The sequence below is a fragment of the Onthophagus taurus genome, chromosome 7 (genome assembly GCF_036711975.1).
Source record: "Onthophagus taurus isolate NC chromosome 7, IU_Otau_3.0, whole genome shotgun sequence".
NCBI classification, from domain to species: domain Eukaryota; kingdom Metazoa; phylum Arthropoda; class Insecta; order Coleoptera; family Scarabaeidae; genus Onthophagus; species Onthophagus taurus.
The window spans coordinates 18393850-18409319 of NC_091972.1; the positions used below are offsets into that span (position 1 = coordinate 18393850).

Sequence of the window (15470 nt, forward strand, 5' to 3'; positions counted from 1 at the left end):
GATATATACCGCTTTTCTGCAAATGATTTGTTTGGTCTTTGTTATTTATTAGAATATTTCTTAGAGTATTTTTTGTTTTAAAAGATAAACATATATCGTATTGTTTAAATACGTTTTTAATTTTGTGGGAAATTATTCCAGGAAATGATATTGATCTATATGTTGTATCGTTCACTTTTTTGTCATTGGTTAGAGTAGTGATATTATATAAATTGGTTTTGTGTTGTATTTTGTTTATCAGTTTATGTATTCTATGTTGCGGAAAATCATTTTTCATTGCGATCTGCTGTATGATTAGAAGTTCTTTTTCTGTTTCTGTTGCTTTTAGGCTTGAGTTTAATGCTCTCCAAATGTACGCTCTAAAGGCAGCATATTTCTGCGATTCATCGTGGTATGAGTTATAAGGTATAATGCAATCAGTCTGAGTTGGTTTGCGATATATGGAAAATTCCAAATTTTTATTGTTTTTATGTATGGTGAGATCAAGGAAATTTATAGAGCTATTTTCTTCTATTTCTATGGTGACGTTAAGATTTTTATGTAATTTGTTGATGTAATTATGTAGGTCATTTATATGTTTTTCGTCTTCTATTATTACCAAAATGTCATCAACATATCTTCGCCATAGTTTTATGTATTTTCGGAAAGGATTGCGGTCGCTCATTATTTTTTCAGTTCCGATCTTATTTAGAAAGATGTCACTCAGAATTCCACTCAAAGGAGAACCCATTGGTAATCCATCTTCAAAACCATAAATGGTATTATTGAATTGACAGAAATTCTGTTTAACACATTGTTTAAACAATAATTGTGTATTTTTAATGTCTTCATCATCATTTAATGAGTCTTGAATGATTTCTTTAATTATTTCAGTGGTCTCCAAAACAGGTACATTTGTATACAGGTTAGAGATGTCAAATGAAATTATTTTGTAGTTGTCTTCCATTTTTATGTCCTTAAGTAGCGAAATTAGTTGGTTTCTGTTATTTATTGTATATTCTGGTTTGAATTTAATGTCATTTTTAAGGAAATTAACCAACCTTTTAGACAAATTGTAAGTGCTGGAATTAACGCTGCTGATTATAGGTCGAATCGGTTGGCCTTCTTTATGCAATTTCAATAAACTGTATAGTTTAGGGGTTTGAGGGTTCATTGGAAGGTTATATTTATAATTACCTATGATTTTTTTAATTGTGTTTTCACATGTTTTTACTAGTCGTTTAGTTTCTTTGTGGAATGCCTTTGTAGGATCTTTCTTAAGTTCTTTAAATTTATTGTCCTGAAGAAATTTTTCTGTTTTATCTATATATTCTTCTTTTCGCATCATTATCATCCCGGCATTTTTATCACCCGGGGTCACAATCAGATTATTGGTTTTTATCTTCTGTCTTATGTCCTTGATTATCTTCATTGTCCTCTTCTCCTCTCTTTCTTCGTTCTTACCGCTATGTCTTCTATTTCTTTCTTCTTTTATAAGTATATGTTGAATGTCTTTCTTTATTTTATTACCTTCTTTGTGTCCTATCACTGCTGCCTGGATTTCTATTGCGGTGTATGGTAGTGTCGTTGTCGTTTGTGGAGCAAATTTCATTCCCTTGTCCAATATTTTTTGTTCTTCTAAGTTAAAATTAACTTCAGTTAAATTAGTAAATCCAGGGTAAAAGCTATGTATGGTATTCATTCTCTCTTCCTTTTTTGTTCTTCTTAGTTTTTCTTCTTTCAGTTTCCTTAGTTTTTTGATTTTCTTCATCTTTATCTGTTTCAACAAAATATTATCATGTATCTTTGCTTCTTTTATCATGCATTCTATCTCAATGTAGTGTAAATTATTGTTTAATGTTTGGTAGATGTTATATAACTTTATGTTAAGTAAGTTAATCTTTCTGTAATGATCGTTGATACTCTTCTTAATGTATTTTGTCTTTAACTGTTTTATTTCATCTTCTCGAATGTATCCAGGGTATTTTTTGTTTACAAAAGGTGGAAAAATCTCTTCTTTCAGACAAATTCTAAGAAATTTAATGTGTTGTAGTTGAAGTTTTAGTCTATATGTTGTACGTTTGTAGAGTAGGATGTTTTTGGCCGTATTTGCCGATTGAATATCACGAAAGTTATCCATATTCACCAAAATAGTTAACTGAATTAAAATTTCTCTTAATATACTTTTTGATGTTGTTTTATTTTAGACGTCTTCTGAGGACGACCAAGTGGTCGAAATCAATTAGGACAATTAAAATAAAACAACATCAAAAAGTATATTAAGAGAAATTTTAATTCAGTTTTTCTTTAAAAATGTCTATATTGACATTTATAAAAATATTTTGAAATGATTGTTGACAATTTTGAATTAATGTCAGTTTCAATAACATTCATTTAAAATCGAAGCGACAAGCTACAAATAATTAACTCAATACTAGGACAACCAGTCATTTGTTGTAAACAATCTTTTAATTTTTTTATTTGTATCAATTTGGTCAAAGAAAAAATGAGCGACTCAGAAAGCTGTCCTTCTGACGTGGAGAAAGCCGCAACGAATGCAGTTTCATAATTACTGCCAGGAAAGGCACGAAAAAATATGAACAATCTTATGAACGCTTTATTCAGTGGTGTAATCGGAAGAGTGTAAAAAACGAAACAAGTGAGAAAGTTTTACTGGCGTACTTCGGAAATATGTCCAAAAAGTACAAATCGTCAAGTCTTTGGGCTTTTTATTCGATGTTACGAGCAGTAATATCTATGAAAAAAAATGTTGACATTAGCAAGTATACTCAATTAGCTTTTTTAAAAAGACAAGTTAAGATGTATAAACCGAAAAAGTCTAAGGTATTGTCGAAAACCAACATAGAAAAATTTCTAAGAGAAGCGGACGATGTAAGTTTTTTACTGGCTAAGGTAAGTTGCTTAAGCTATTTCAATATTCGCTTCATCAACTAACTGAATTTGTAAAATTCTTTTTCAGGTTGTGTTGATTATAGGAATTGCCGGAGCGTGTCGCAAACAAGAGCTGGCCGATTTGGTTTTAGGAGATGTTAAGGATGATGGCCAAGTATTTTGTATTAACATTCAGTACATAAAAACCAATGTTTCGCGTGAATTTTATATAATGCCTGGAGGTTTTGAAGGAATAAATATGGTCGAAATAATTCGAAAATATAAGCACTTACGCCCCCAACACGCCGATCACGAAGGATTTTTCGTTGGATACAGAAATAAATACCTTTGGTAGTATGCCAAAAAAAAATTGCATTATTTTTAAAATTAGAAAATCCTGAAGAATACACGGGGGACATTGCTTCAGACGATCATCAACATCTTTGTTGGCGGATACGGGAGCAGATCTGTTAACTGTTAAACGACATGGCGGATGGAAATCCAACACTGTTGCAGAGGGATATATAGATACTTCATTGGAAAATAAAAAACAAGTAGCTCAGAAAATATTAGGTGAACAACGTTCAAGAAGTAAGGACAACAGCAATCAACCTGTAGAAATAACAACTAAAAATTCAGCAACCTCATCTGGAATAAGTGTTTCGAAATGTAAAAACATTACAATTAATGTTTATAATAAATAGTATTGTTTTTCTTTAAATAGGTAGCACTTTTTCTTTTGTATTGTTGCTCGTTTCAATAAATTAAGTCTGTTCTGATTAGGCTAAAAATGCGTTACGTAATGAAACCAGTGCGGTAATGAACTTCATTACGTAACTCAAATCACCTCAAATGAGTGCGGTAATGATGACTTATCCAAGCAGTCGTAGATAAAAGGTTTTTTTAATAAAGAATAAATCATGAAAGAACACCATGAAGTTGTCCATTTGTCTATTATATGATAACTAACTTCAGATTTAAAATGTCAACCTCAATTTTGTCATATTTGTAATCTTCATTAAAAATCCTTTAAAATAAGTACAAACACGACATATTTATCTTCAATATTAATGAAGTTATGGTCAACTTCCGGTTAGAAATGTCAACGTCAATTTTGACATATTTGTAATCGTCGTGAAAAATCCTTTAAAATGAGCCCAAACATGATACGTTTAATTCCAATATTAGTCGAGATATAAGCATTTTCCGGCTTGAAATGTCAATGTCATTTTAACAAATTCTTAATTTTTATAAAATGTCTTAAAATTTATCACAAAAACAAAATACAATAAAAAAAATAAAAATTAAGGTTGGTATTAATATTAAATAATTAAATTGCTATCTTCATTGTTGCTAAGTTCAGGTTTAACGTTTCTTTATTCAAACTTTTTTGTTTTTTGAGATAACTGCGTCATGTTTGGACTCATTTTAAAGGTTTTTTTAATAAAGAATACATCATGAAAGAACACCATGAAGTTGTCCATTTGTCTATTATATGATAACTACCTTCAGATTTAAAATGTCAACCTCAATTTTGACATATTTGTAATCTTCATTAAAAATCCTTTAAAATGAGTACAAACACGACATATTTATCTTCAATATTAATGAAGTTATGGTCAACTTCCGGTTAGAAATGTCAACGTCAATTTTGACATATTTGTAATCGTCGTCAAAAATCCTTTAAAATGAGCCCAAACATGATACGTTTAATTCCAATATTAGTCGAGATATAAGCATTTTCCGGCTTGAAATGTCAATGTCATTTTGACAAATTCTTAATTTTTATAAAATGTCTTCAAATTTATCACAAAAACAAAATACAATAAAAAAAAATAAAAATTAAGGTTGGTATTAATATTAAATAATTAAATTGCTATCTTCATTGTTGCTAAGTTCAGGTTTAACGTTTCTTTATTCAAACTTTTTTGTTTTTTGAGATAACTGCGTCATGTTTGGACTCATTTTAAAGGTTTTTTTAATAAAGAATACATCATGAAAGAACACCATGAAGTTGTCATATGATGAATACATTGGTCTATTATATGATAACTACCTTCAGATTTAAAATGTCAACCTCAATTTTGACATATTTGTAATCTTCATTAAAAATCCTTTAAAATGAGTACAAACACGACATATTTATCTTCAATATTAATGAAGTTATGGTCAACTTTCGGTTACAAATGTTACGTCAATTTTGACATATTTGTAATCGTCGTGAAAAATTCTTTAAAATGAGCCCAAACATGATACTTTTAATTCCAATATTAGTCGAGATATAAGCAACTTCCGGTTTGAAATGTCAATGTCATTTTGACAAATTCTTAATTTTTATAAAATGTCTTAAAATTTATCACAAAAACAAAAATACAATAAAAAAAATTAAAAATTAAGGTTGGTATTAATATTTAATAATTAAATTGCTATCTTCATAGTTGCTAAGTTCAGGTTTAACGTTTTTTATTCAAACTTTTTTGTTTTTTGAGATAAATGCGTCAAGTTTAGACTCATTTTAAAGGTTATTTTATGAAGATTACGAAAATAATAATAAAATTAAAGTTGACATTGACAACTGAAAGTTTTTTTCACGAATAAACCCGACTGTTTCTAGTTCTAGGTCTTGTGTTAGTTCTAGTGATAGTGCTAGTGTAAAACTAGAACTAACACTAGACCTAGAACTAGAAATATTCGGGTTTAGCTGTATCTTCAGACTTTTCTAAGTTCTTGTCTAAGACGCCCGGCTAAACCTAAAACTTTCTAGTGCTAGGTCTAGTCAGTGTTGCCACACAGAGGACGCTGTACTCTACTTGAAAACGAAAATTACCGTATTACTTTATTTTAAATATAACAAAATAACGTAGCTTTTAACGATCTTGTTGAAACTACATTTCTTTGTAGATATTGAGGATTTGTATAGGAAATACAAATACCATACGAAAGTATGATTTTTTTAAACAACGTGCTTTTTTACAAAAGGAAAACAGGCAATAATATTTTTTATGAGAAGAAAAATGGCAAGTGTTGTACTATTTGGGAATCTTGGCTAAACAGGTCATCTTTTAAACTTACTTACCATGGGTGCTTTAGTACTCCTTTTTTAGAAATGGTGTGTCAAAGTTAATAGAGATAAGTTTTTTCAATCTTAACTAAATCAAGCTAATATTTTTTCCGCAAAACTACCGAGTTTTGTTGTTTGATTTGTGACTTCTATAGTAGCATGGTTAATAAGGATTAATTACATTATTAAAAAATTACTATTAAATTGTAAACATTTCTGGCCGTGGTAGGTACCTACTTAAAGATATGATCAAAAATACACTTAACTAAGAGACATGGATTTTTTTCTTATTTCTACCAAAACAGGTATGGGTTGGCCTTTCGCGACGTTCAGTTTCGGGACACCTGTATATATCGGGTCACAACTGGAATATTATACAATTTGAACACAGAATCAGAATAGACAAATATACAAGAATATTATACGCCAATATAACCAACGAAAATATTGTGTGCTCATTGGTTATGTTACAATGTGGTGCCTTGTATATTGATTGAACAGCATTTTACGCCACCCGTTACAACGCCATTCTGCGTACAGTACGTATTTTCTTAAATTAAATTACAGATTTCTAAATTGCCGTACATTTTAGTACGGTATTCCCCTTTGGACCGTACATCGTACATTTAGTGGAATTATCGTACGTGTACGGTAATTACCGTACGTATGGCAACATTGGGTCTAGTGTTAGTTCTAGTTTTAATTGTTATTTAACCCTAAATTCTTGTACATTTTAATTGATCTAAAAAAATTTTTTTTTTGATTTAATCCACTTACCTTGCTTATAATTTCATCCATTTACATTTACATTGTTTTAGTTTTTCATAAAAAAAACTTAAATTCAACGTCAATTTTGACAAGCAACTGCAATATTTGGATCTTAATCACCATGGTAACCGAGTCAAGTTGGATAACCTTAAAATAATAAAATTTTATTCCGATTTTTTTATCAATTCTAACTTAATTTTTATTAATTTTTAAGCAATTCGAATTCTTTACGATTGTCTCGCTTTCATAACAAATTCGTTAATTATAGTTAATTTAAATCTATTCTAATTAAGAGAAATAAATTAAAAATAATATATCTTTTTTTGATTTAATCCACTTACCTTGTTTATAACACCCTAGATAAACCAATTTTGAGTTAAATACAGCCTTTTAAACCAATTAAATAAGACTTTTTCCTTAAAAAAACTTACATTCAATTTCAATTTTGACAAGCACCTGCAATCATAGAAAATAGAATGCAACTCTCTAAACGAAAACTGCGTACTAAAAATTGAACGCATATGGCGCCATCTGTTGGGGATATTTTGGAATTATTCAGCTAAGAACCGAACCAACAGAATATAGGTTGGATTGGGTTTACATATAAAAGCTCCAACCACAGAATAACTGTTTGGAAAGTGCAAATTAACGTTCGGACTGGTTTCGACTGGTTGGGAATCCCTCAGATACAATTACCTATGGCAATTACACCTGTCAAATAATGCCGCACATTTGAATATCACCGCATCATATGACATGTGAGATTGCATCTGACGAGCTTCCAACATTCCAACCAGTTATAACGCTAGTTGAAACAAAGCTAATGTTAATTATAATCTAATTATTTAATCATACCATTATTACTTTAATATATATTCTTACCGAAAAATCACTTTAAAATGACGTTTTCATCTGTCATTCTGAACAAACTTCAACTTTATAATTTTCAAAGTTGAAGTTAGCGGCAAATTTAAAAATTATAACACGAATTGGAATCTATACTTTTTAAATTAAAAGATGATACTGGTAATAATTGTTATTGCTTGTCTCTGATCATTCCCACTATTAATAATAAAATTGTTAGTTTAATTGAATTATTTCAGTGTAGACGCTAATGCCATCTTACGGTGGGATTTCGACATACAATCAGTCTAAGTTCTCCTGTCAAAGATCCCTGGGGCTCTTTGAATCTTAATCACCATGGTAACCGAATCAAGTCGGATAACCTAACAATAATAAAATTTAATATTTCGCTTTATATTTTAATAATTTTTTTTTTTATTTTAATTTAATTTTTTTTTATATTTTTGTATATTACTTCTTAAGTGAAATGTACTGTATAAATAAAAGCATAGAAATGTCAATTCTTCCAATGACGTCACAAAAAGAACATATACAGGTGTCTCACGTAACTGGTTCGTTAGAACTTTTTCAGGTTCCACTATTCGTAGAGATTTGAAATTTTGGTAGCATGGGTTGTTCATTCGGAACTTTCGATCTAAAATATTTTCAAGATGGCCGCCACTTCCGGTCTACCGGAAGTAGACCATAACTTCGCTATTTTAAATGGAATGCTATACTTTTTATTACACCGTTTAATTGTATGTAAAAAAAATAGGTTAACTTTGATAAAAGTTATTGGTACCTAGCGTTTTTCGTTTTCGAGTTATTTTGGTTTTAAGTTTTTTTTGGGAAATTTTTTGGGAAATCTCAGCCAACGTTCATTTAAAAAAGATCTACGTTGGCACGATTACTCTTCAGATGTTGTCAAATAGATTGTCATTTGTTGTATCGGAGTATCTTATACAGGTGGTCAAAAATTGAATTACTGTTTCTCCATATTCAATGGTGAGAAAGTCGAAAATTTTAAATGGAACGCTCTATATCTTTTTAGCCTATCAGAAAGAGAATTTAATTCTCTACAAAGTATCTATAAACATTTCCACACATATTTATTGTAGTTTGCCTCATATTCGTAAATTTATGAAAACATGCATGTTAAAATGTCGGTTATTTTTTTTGCGAGAACTATAAACACCAGAAAAATGAAATTTGTTCTACCCCCGTTCAATTTTTGCCTACATTTTTTTTATGAACGTGATAAATACATTGGAAAAATTTTATTTAGATAGATGAAAATATTCTAAAACTTTTTTGCTCCTGATATTCTTCGAAAATTTAATAATTTCTCAGAAAAAAATTAATTAAGCAACCACTAACTGTTAGCAATTTGTTTTACAGCACTCTAAAGTTAGGGGATAATAATTGATTTTATTTAATAAATGCACTATGGATGAATTTAGAAGAACGAAATTTGGCAGATAAGTGTTGCTAATAAAATGACACTTTTTGACATCAATATAATACTTTGCATCAGAACTTTTTAATGCGTCTACATTTTTCTATTTAAAAACTTGATTTAAATAGAGGGATTTAATACACAACTTTCTCGTCTCTTGATATTTTCTCCTAAAATTGTTAGTTTGATCACAAAAAAATTAAAAAAATTGTTATTATCAGTCAAAGAAATGAAGTTATATCAAATTGATCTCAGCATTATTTTATTTTTTGTGATCAAACTAACAATTTGGTAGATGTAAAATGTCAAGAGATAAGAGACTTGCAGATTTTTTCCCTTAACTTTAGAAGAACGATAATTATAAAATTCGGCTTTTCCGATAATTAAATACAAACTAACTCTATTAAAGGGAGCGAGAGTTTATCTATTATGTAGTATGTATCTCATTATTATGTAGTTGTAGGAAGTATTACGTTGGCCAGCCTGGACGTAACATTCAGTGCTATATCAAGAAGCATAAGGGATGTTCGACTAAATAAGACAGATTTTGATAGGTCCAAGGTACTAGACAGAGTCGGAAATTACTACTAAAGAATTACAAGAGAGGCCATAGAGATGCAGGAATAACATTAATAGAGGAGAGTTGACAAAAACAACTTAGTTGATAATTACAACAAAAAATGAAATTAGCGCTCAAAATTTATTGTAAAAAATACAAGTAACAATAAATAATTTTTCCTATCTCTCGCAAATATTTTTTTTGATTAATTTTTTCCTACCTTATACAACAACATTAGACTAATATCACAATTAACAAAAACTAATACAATAAAAAGTATCTTTTCAGTTACTTCCTAGCCTACCAAAAATTTTTTAAATTATTTTAATCACTAACATCTACTAAAGGATTCACTCTATCTAAAATCGCATTCGCGGCTGCTTCCATATCTTTACTTCCAAAATCAACTGGATTTCCACTTTCACCACGTTCTGATTGTAACAAATCGTTACGTTGTTTTCCATAAATTGGATTTGTATATTCAACTGAACTCCAATTTGGAATTGGAAATGATCCGGTATGTTTTCTTTTTTGTTGGCAATAATATCCTCCATACAATACCCCACTAATAGCAATAATCGTAAATATAACAATTAAAGCTACAACACCATTTGATAAAGATTTTTCAGATCCAAATTGCATGGAAATCATCTGTTGACGACTTGCAATGTATTCACCTTTCTATAATTAAAAATTATTAAGTTATTATTTTTTTAATACATCATTATATTTTAATATAGTCATCATTATAAGCAAGTATGCAACCAATATCACAGTATTGGTATTGCAATATGCGATTTGCGATATTGGTTGCATACATCCAATGATGACGTCGGGTATGATAATTAATTAACACAGAGTATTTAATGAATTCGTTTTCACTCACCATATCACATCGTTCCTTTTCAATAGAACCATCTGGACATAAACAAATCGGTCCAGCATCGGCAGGAACACACAAATAAGAACAATTATGATTTTCACACCAATTAATACCTTTAGGTTGTCGAGATTCTTGGAAAATAACAAAATGAGCGCTCGTAAAAGAGATCATCTTCACCGTTTTACAACTTCGATCGTGATATAACTTGCAACTAACCATATGACCTTGACTCTCAATGAAGTATAAAGAATCTTCAAATAATTCCATCTTATAAGGATGCGATCTATTTCGAAATACAGTGAACGAATTCAATCCATTGTAATCACTTTTAATTATATCACCGATAAATCGATCGGAATAATACAAAGTTTTTGAATAAACGTTCAACGTTAAACCGGAAATTTGTTTGTTTTCGGCTGTAATAATCGGAAATACTTTTGACCCATCCAAAGTACTCTTATAAATAACACTTTGTACGTGATCCATCATCGACCATTTAGTGATCGTATAAAAAAGCACGTGATTTATCGGATCGATTACCAAAGATTCGATTTGAACGTTGTCCCCACCATCTATATTAATAATATCGACGCATGATCTCATAGTAAAAGAACAAACGGTGATCTTTTTATCATACTTGTAACCGTGAACGAAATATATGTTATCTGAAACCCAATCGACGGCTAAATTGCGTGTATTTCCAGGTAATTGCATCGTTCCGGAGTTGTAATCGCCGGTTTTTACGTCCATACGATGTATATATGGGCTATATTTAAGGGAAAAGTATAAGAAATTTTTGTTAACGGCAACATCGAGACCGGAAATTCCAAGGTTGCGTTCATCAAAGGGAATGTCTAAACGATTTTGACCAACGGAGAGACGACGAATTTGATTTTCTACGGAGAAGAAAATTTGTGGAGGTTCACCATCGCTTTTACAAGATTTTTTATCTCCTCTAAAAAAATAAAATTAAATTAATTTATTAATTCCTTGAGTTCTGATTTATTTATAACTAGTGATGGAATGGATAGTGATTTTGCAAATCACTATCCGGCCATTATGGTTATAATTTCTGGTGCATTTCTGAAGTAATAACCTATAGTGCCACATTATTGCGATATTTAAATAAAAATGAAATTAATAAGAAAGCTGAGAAGATATGTCAACTTATTTAGATCCAAGATACACAACGTCCTTTTTTGATGCTGATTTTGATTTTAATGTTAGTATAAATAATAAATAGGATGTGATTGATTTAAGATTGTATTTTTCATTATTCCACTAGTGTATAAAGTGGTACGTACTTTATACGGTTCATCAGTGTGGATAAAAAATAAAATAATTACGTTACACTTCTATGGATGATCATTTTGATGATCTGGTAACATTTACGGAAAACTGCCCAGGCCAAAACAAAAATTAGGTCATTATGTCTCTCTGGCTACAGTTAATTAGAGAGAGGCGATTTAAGATGTAATAATAACGTGATGAGTACTACACGTTTTAGTGAGTGAGCATACTCACATGCCATCCGATCGTGATTTTGCCTTAATAGAGAAAAGGTATAGAAAATACACACCACTAAGTCATAGAAGAAAGTAGTGAAAAATATCCATGAGTGGTAACGATTATGCAACAAAACGATTTCATAAATCAAGAACCTTTGCTATCTAACATATCAAAAAATGCACGCTCTGACAAAGGTGAAAAATTAGACTTTTCTGGAGTCTATTTTTTTTCATTTTAAAGTAGATGCTCCAAAATTATTCTTTATAAAGCACTCAGTTAATGGAACTTATGATGAAGTTACCATTAAAAAGAGACGGAGGCCAGTAACAATCCAGTAGACAATATTTTTGTAATCTTTTGAAGTTGATTTTCTTAAAATTTTATTTTATTGGTGGCTTATCACGTTGTAGCAATAAGCCCTTCAATTCAAAAACATTAACTTGGACAGCCTTGTGTCCAATAAGCGATTCTATGAACGATGTATCGATGTTTTATGGACTTCAACATCGATGTTTATGGAGGATACATCGTTGTTTTCGAAAAATCGATGTATCGTTTGCATTAGTGATTTTGCGATCCTTCTAGAAATTAATTTTATAGCGAATTTTGAAAGTTATCGATAAAAATTGCAACATCGCAAATTTTATCAAAACTTCAAATATTGTTTTCTCAAAAACTAAAAGTTATTTTTTAAAACGGGTTGATTCATTGGAAAGAGAACACTCTTATTAACATTTTGGGAAATTTTCGTACTCATATTCCAAGAACTCGATTTTATACGAATTTTTAAAACTTAATCGGCGAAAATTGCAAAATTCCAAAAATTGTCGATCATTTCAAAAATTTATTTCTCAAGAACTGAAAGTGATTTTTCAAAACGGCTTTTTACATTAAAAAGAGGATACTTTAATTAATAATTGGTGATATTTCCACAAGGATCCTTCTAGAAATTAATTTTATAGCGAATTTTGAAAATTATCGATGAAAATTGCAACATCGAAAATTTTATCAAAACTTCAAATATTGTTTTCTCAAAAACTAAAAGTTATTTTTTAAAACGGGTTGGTTCGTTGGAAAGAGGACACTTTTATTAATACTTTGGGAAATTTTCATACTCATATTCCAAGAAATGGATTTTATAGGAATTTTTAAAACTTAATCGGCGAAAATTGCAAAATTCGAAAAAATTGTCGATCATTTCAAAAATTTATTTCTCAAGAACTGAAAGTGATTTTTCAAAACGGCTTTTTGCATTAGAAAGAGGATACTTTAATTAATAATTGGTGTTATTTCTAGAAGGACCCTTCAAGAAATTAATTTTATAGCGAATTTTGAAAGTTATCGATGAAAATTGCAACATCGAAAATTTTATCAAAACTTCAAATATTGTTACTCAAAAATTAAAAGTTATTTTTCAAAACGGGTTGGTTCATTGGAAAGAGCACACTCTTATTAACACTTTGAGAAATTTTCATACTCATATTCCAAGAAATGGATTTTATACGAATTTTTAAAACTTAATCGGTGAAATTTATTTCTCAAGAACTAAAAGTGATTTTTTCAAAACAATATTAAATAATTATTCGTGACACGATCTTGAAAAAAACCAAATTATTTTTGATTGGTATAGAAAACCAACATATTCTGGTAGATATGTAAATTTTCATTCGAACCACACATTCAAACATAACATTGTTACGGTGCTTACTTTAAAACATAGAATATGTAGTATAGTCGAACCACAGTTTAAAGATAAGAATCTGAAAATTTTACGTAAAATGTTTGAAAATAATGGTTATCCAAGAAAACTCCTTAATAAATTACTATTTTCAACTAATTTACAACATAACATTAGTAAAAATTTTAATACATCGGCACAATTAAAACAATATAAAAAAATTCCATATATTCCTGGATTGACAGAATTACTTCGAATACATTTAAAACGAGATAACTTAACATTCATTAATATATACCCAAAAAATTAAATAAATATTTCTCAACTTTAAAAGATAAAACAGAAAAATTCTTAGAATCGGAACTTATATATTGCATTACTTGTAAAGATTGTAATGGTAAATACATTGGACAAACTAAACAATGGTTAAAAAGTAGAGTTAATAAACACAAAAGTGACACTAAATTGAAAAAAACATCATGTGCTCTCTCAAAACACGCTGTTGACTATAACCATACTTTTGATTTCGAAAACACAATAACTTTGGATAAGGAATCAAATTATCATAATAGATTATTCCTTGAAATGTTTCATATTAACGCTGAAAATAATATTGTAAATTTCAAGTTAGATACAGAAAATTTGAGTAACATTTATTCATATCTTTTTCAAATAGATAAAAATACAAATAATAAAAATAAATGAATTTTATTTGTGACGTAATATGATTGACGAGTACTGATTTGTTTATTTCAATATAGTTGTCACTTTTCACGTTTTAATTTTCATAAACTTTTTACATCTCCAATTATTGTTATAAACGTTTTATGGTTTCATTTATGTTATTAGCATAATTTGTAAGTAATTAACTTTTATTGTAAGATTGTTATTTTTAGTTGTTTTTGTATTTTAGTTATATTCTGATGAAAATCGAAAAAAACGATCGAAATATTAGTATGAAATAAAATTGTTTCTTTTTATAAAAAAGATCGTCTCACGAATAATTATTTAATATTATTATCAATTACGATCGATTAATTTCTTTTATTTATTTTCAAACCGACTTTTTGCATTAAAAAGAGGATACTTTCATTAATAATTGGTGATATTTCCACAAGGATCCTTCTAGAAATTAATTTTATAGCGAATTTTGAATGTTATCGATGAAAATTGCAACATCGAAAATTTTATCAAAACTTCAAATATTGTTTTCTCAAAAACTAAAAGTTATTTTTTAAAACGGGTTGGTTCATTGGAAAGAGGACACTTTTATTAACACTTTGAGAAATTTTCATACTCATATTCCAAGAAATGGATTTTATACGAATTTTTAAAACTTAATCGTCGAAAATTGCAAAATTCGAAAAAATTGTCGATCATTTCAAAAATTTATTTCTCAAAAACTAAAAGAGGTTTTTCAAAACGGCTTGTTGCATTAAAAAGAAAATACTTTAATTAATAATTGGTGATATTTCTAGAAGGATCCTTCAAGAAATTAATTTTATAGCGAATTTTGAAAGTTATCGATGAAAATTGCAACATCGAAAATTTTATCAAAACTTCAAATATTGTTACTCAAAAATTAAAAGTTATTTTTCAAAACGGGTTGGTTCATTGGAAAGAGGACACTTTTATTAACACTTTGAGAAATTTTCAAACTCATATTCCAAGAAAACGATTTTATACGAATTTTTAAAACTTAATCGGGGAAAATTGTAAAATTTGAAAAAATTGTCGATTATTTCAAAAATTTATTTCTCAAGAACTGAAAGTGATTTTTCAAAACGGCTTTTTGCATTAAAAAGAGGATACTTTAATTAATAATTGGTGATATTTCTCCAA

At 29.0% G+C, this 15470-nt stretch overlaps 1 protein-coding gene and 2 long non-coding RNA genes across 7 annotated transcripts in view; 1 reads left to right on the top strand and 2 right to left on the bottom strand.

The window, feature by feature from the left end:
- The window catches only part of LOC139430420 (uncharacterized), a 42671-nt gene extending 35486 nt beyond the window's left edge, over nucleotides 1-7185 (bottom strand). For 3 of the 4 annotated variants that reach the window (XR_011640912.1, XR_011640913.1, XR_011640910.1), the window contains exon 1: nucleotides 6710-6884. This is a non-coding gene — a long non-coding RNA (uncharacterized lncRNA). Of the gene's footprint in view, nucleotides 1-6709; nucleotides 6885-7041 lie in introns of those variants that run through there. The other variant, XR_011640911.1, reaches the window with a different exon arrangement.
- LOC111415854 (uncharacterized) lies at nucleotides 2763-3143 on the top strand. Its single transcript, XR_011641129.1, has 2 exons — nucleotides 2763-2892; nucleotides 2960-3143. It is a non-coding gene; the product is annotated as an uncharacterized lncRNA (long non-coding RNA).
- Nucleotides 7186-9682: 2497 nt separating the features above from the next.
- Nucleotides 9683-15470, bottom strand: part of LOC111415852 (Putative vitellogenin receptor yl) — a 38507-nt gene continuing 32719 nt past the window's right edge. For both annotated transcript variants that reach the window (XM_023047734.2, XM_071197717.1), the window contains exons 10-11: nucleotides 10445-11396; nucleotides 9683-10239 (exon numbers count right to left, since the gene is read on the bottom strand). In XM_023047734.2, the coding sequence (XP_022903502.2) occupies nucleotides 9883-10239; nucleotides 10445-11396 (1309 nt within the window). In that variant the 3' untranslated portion in view covers nucleotides 9683-9882. The remainder of the gene's footprint in view (nucleotides 10240-10444; nucleotides 11397-15470) is intronic.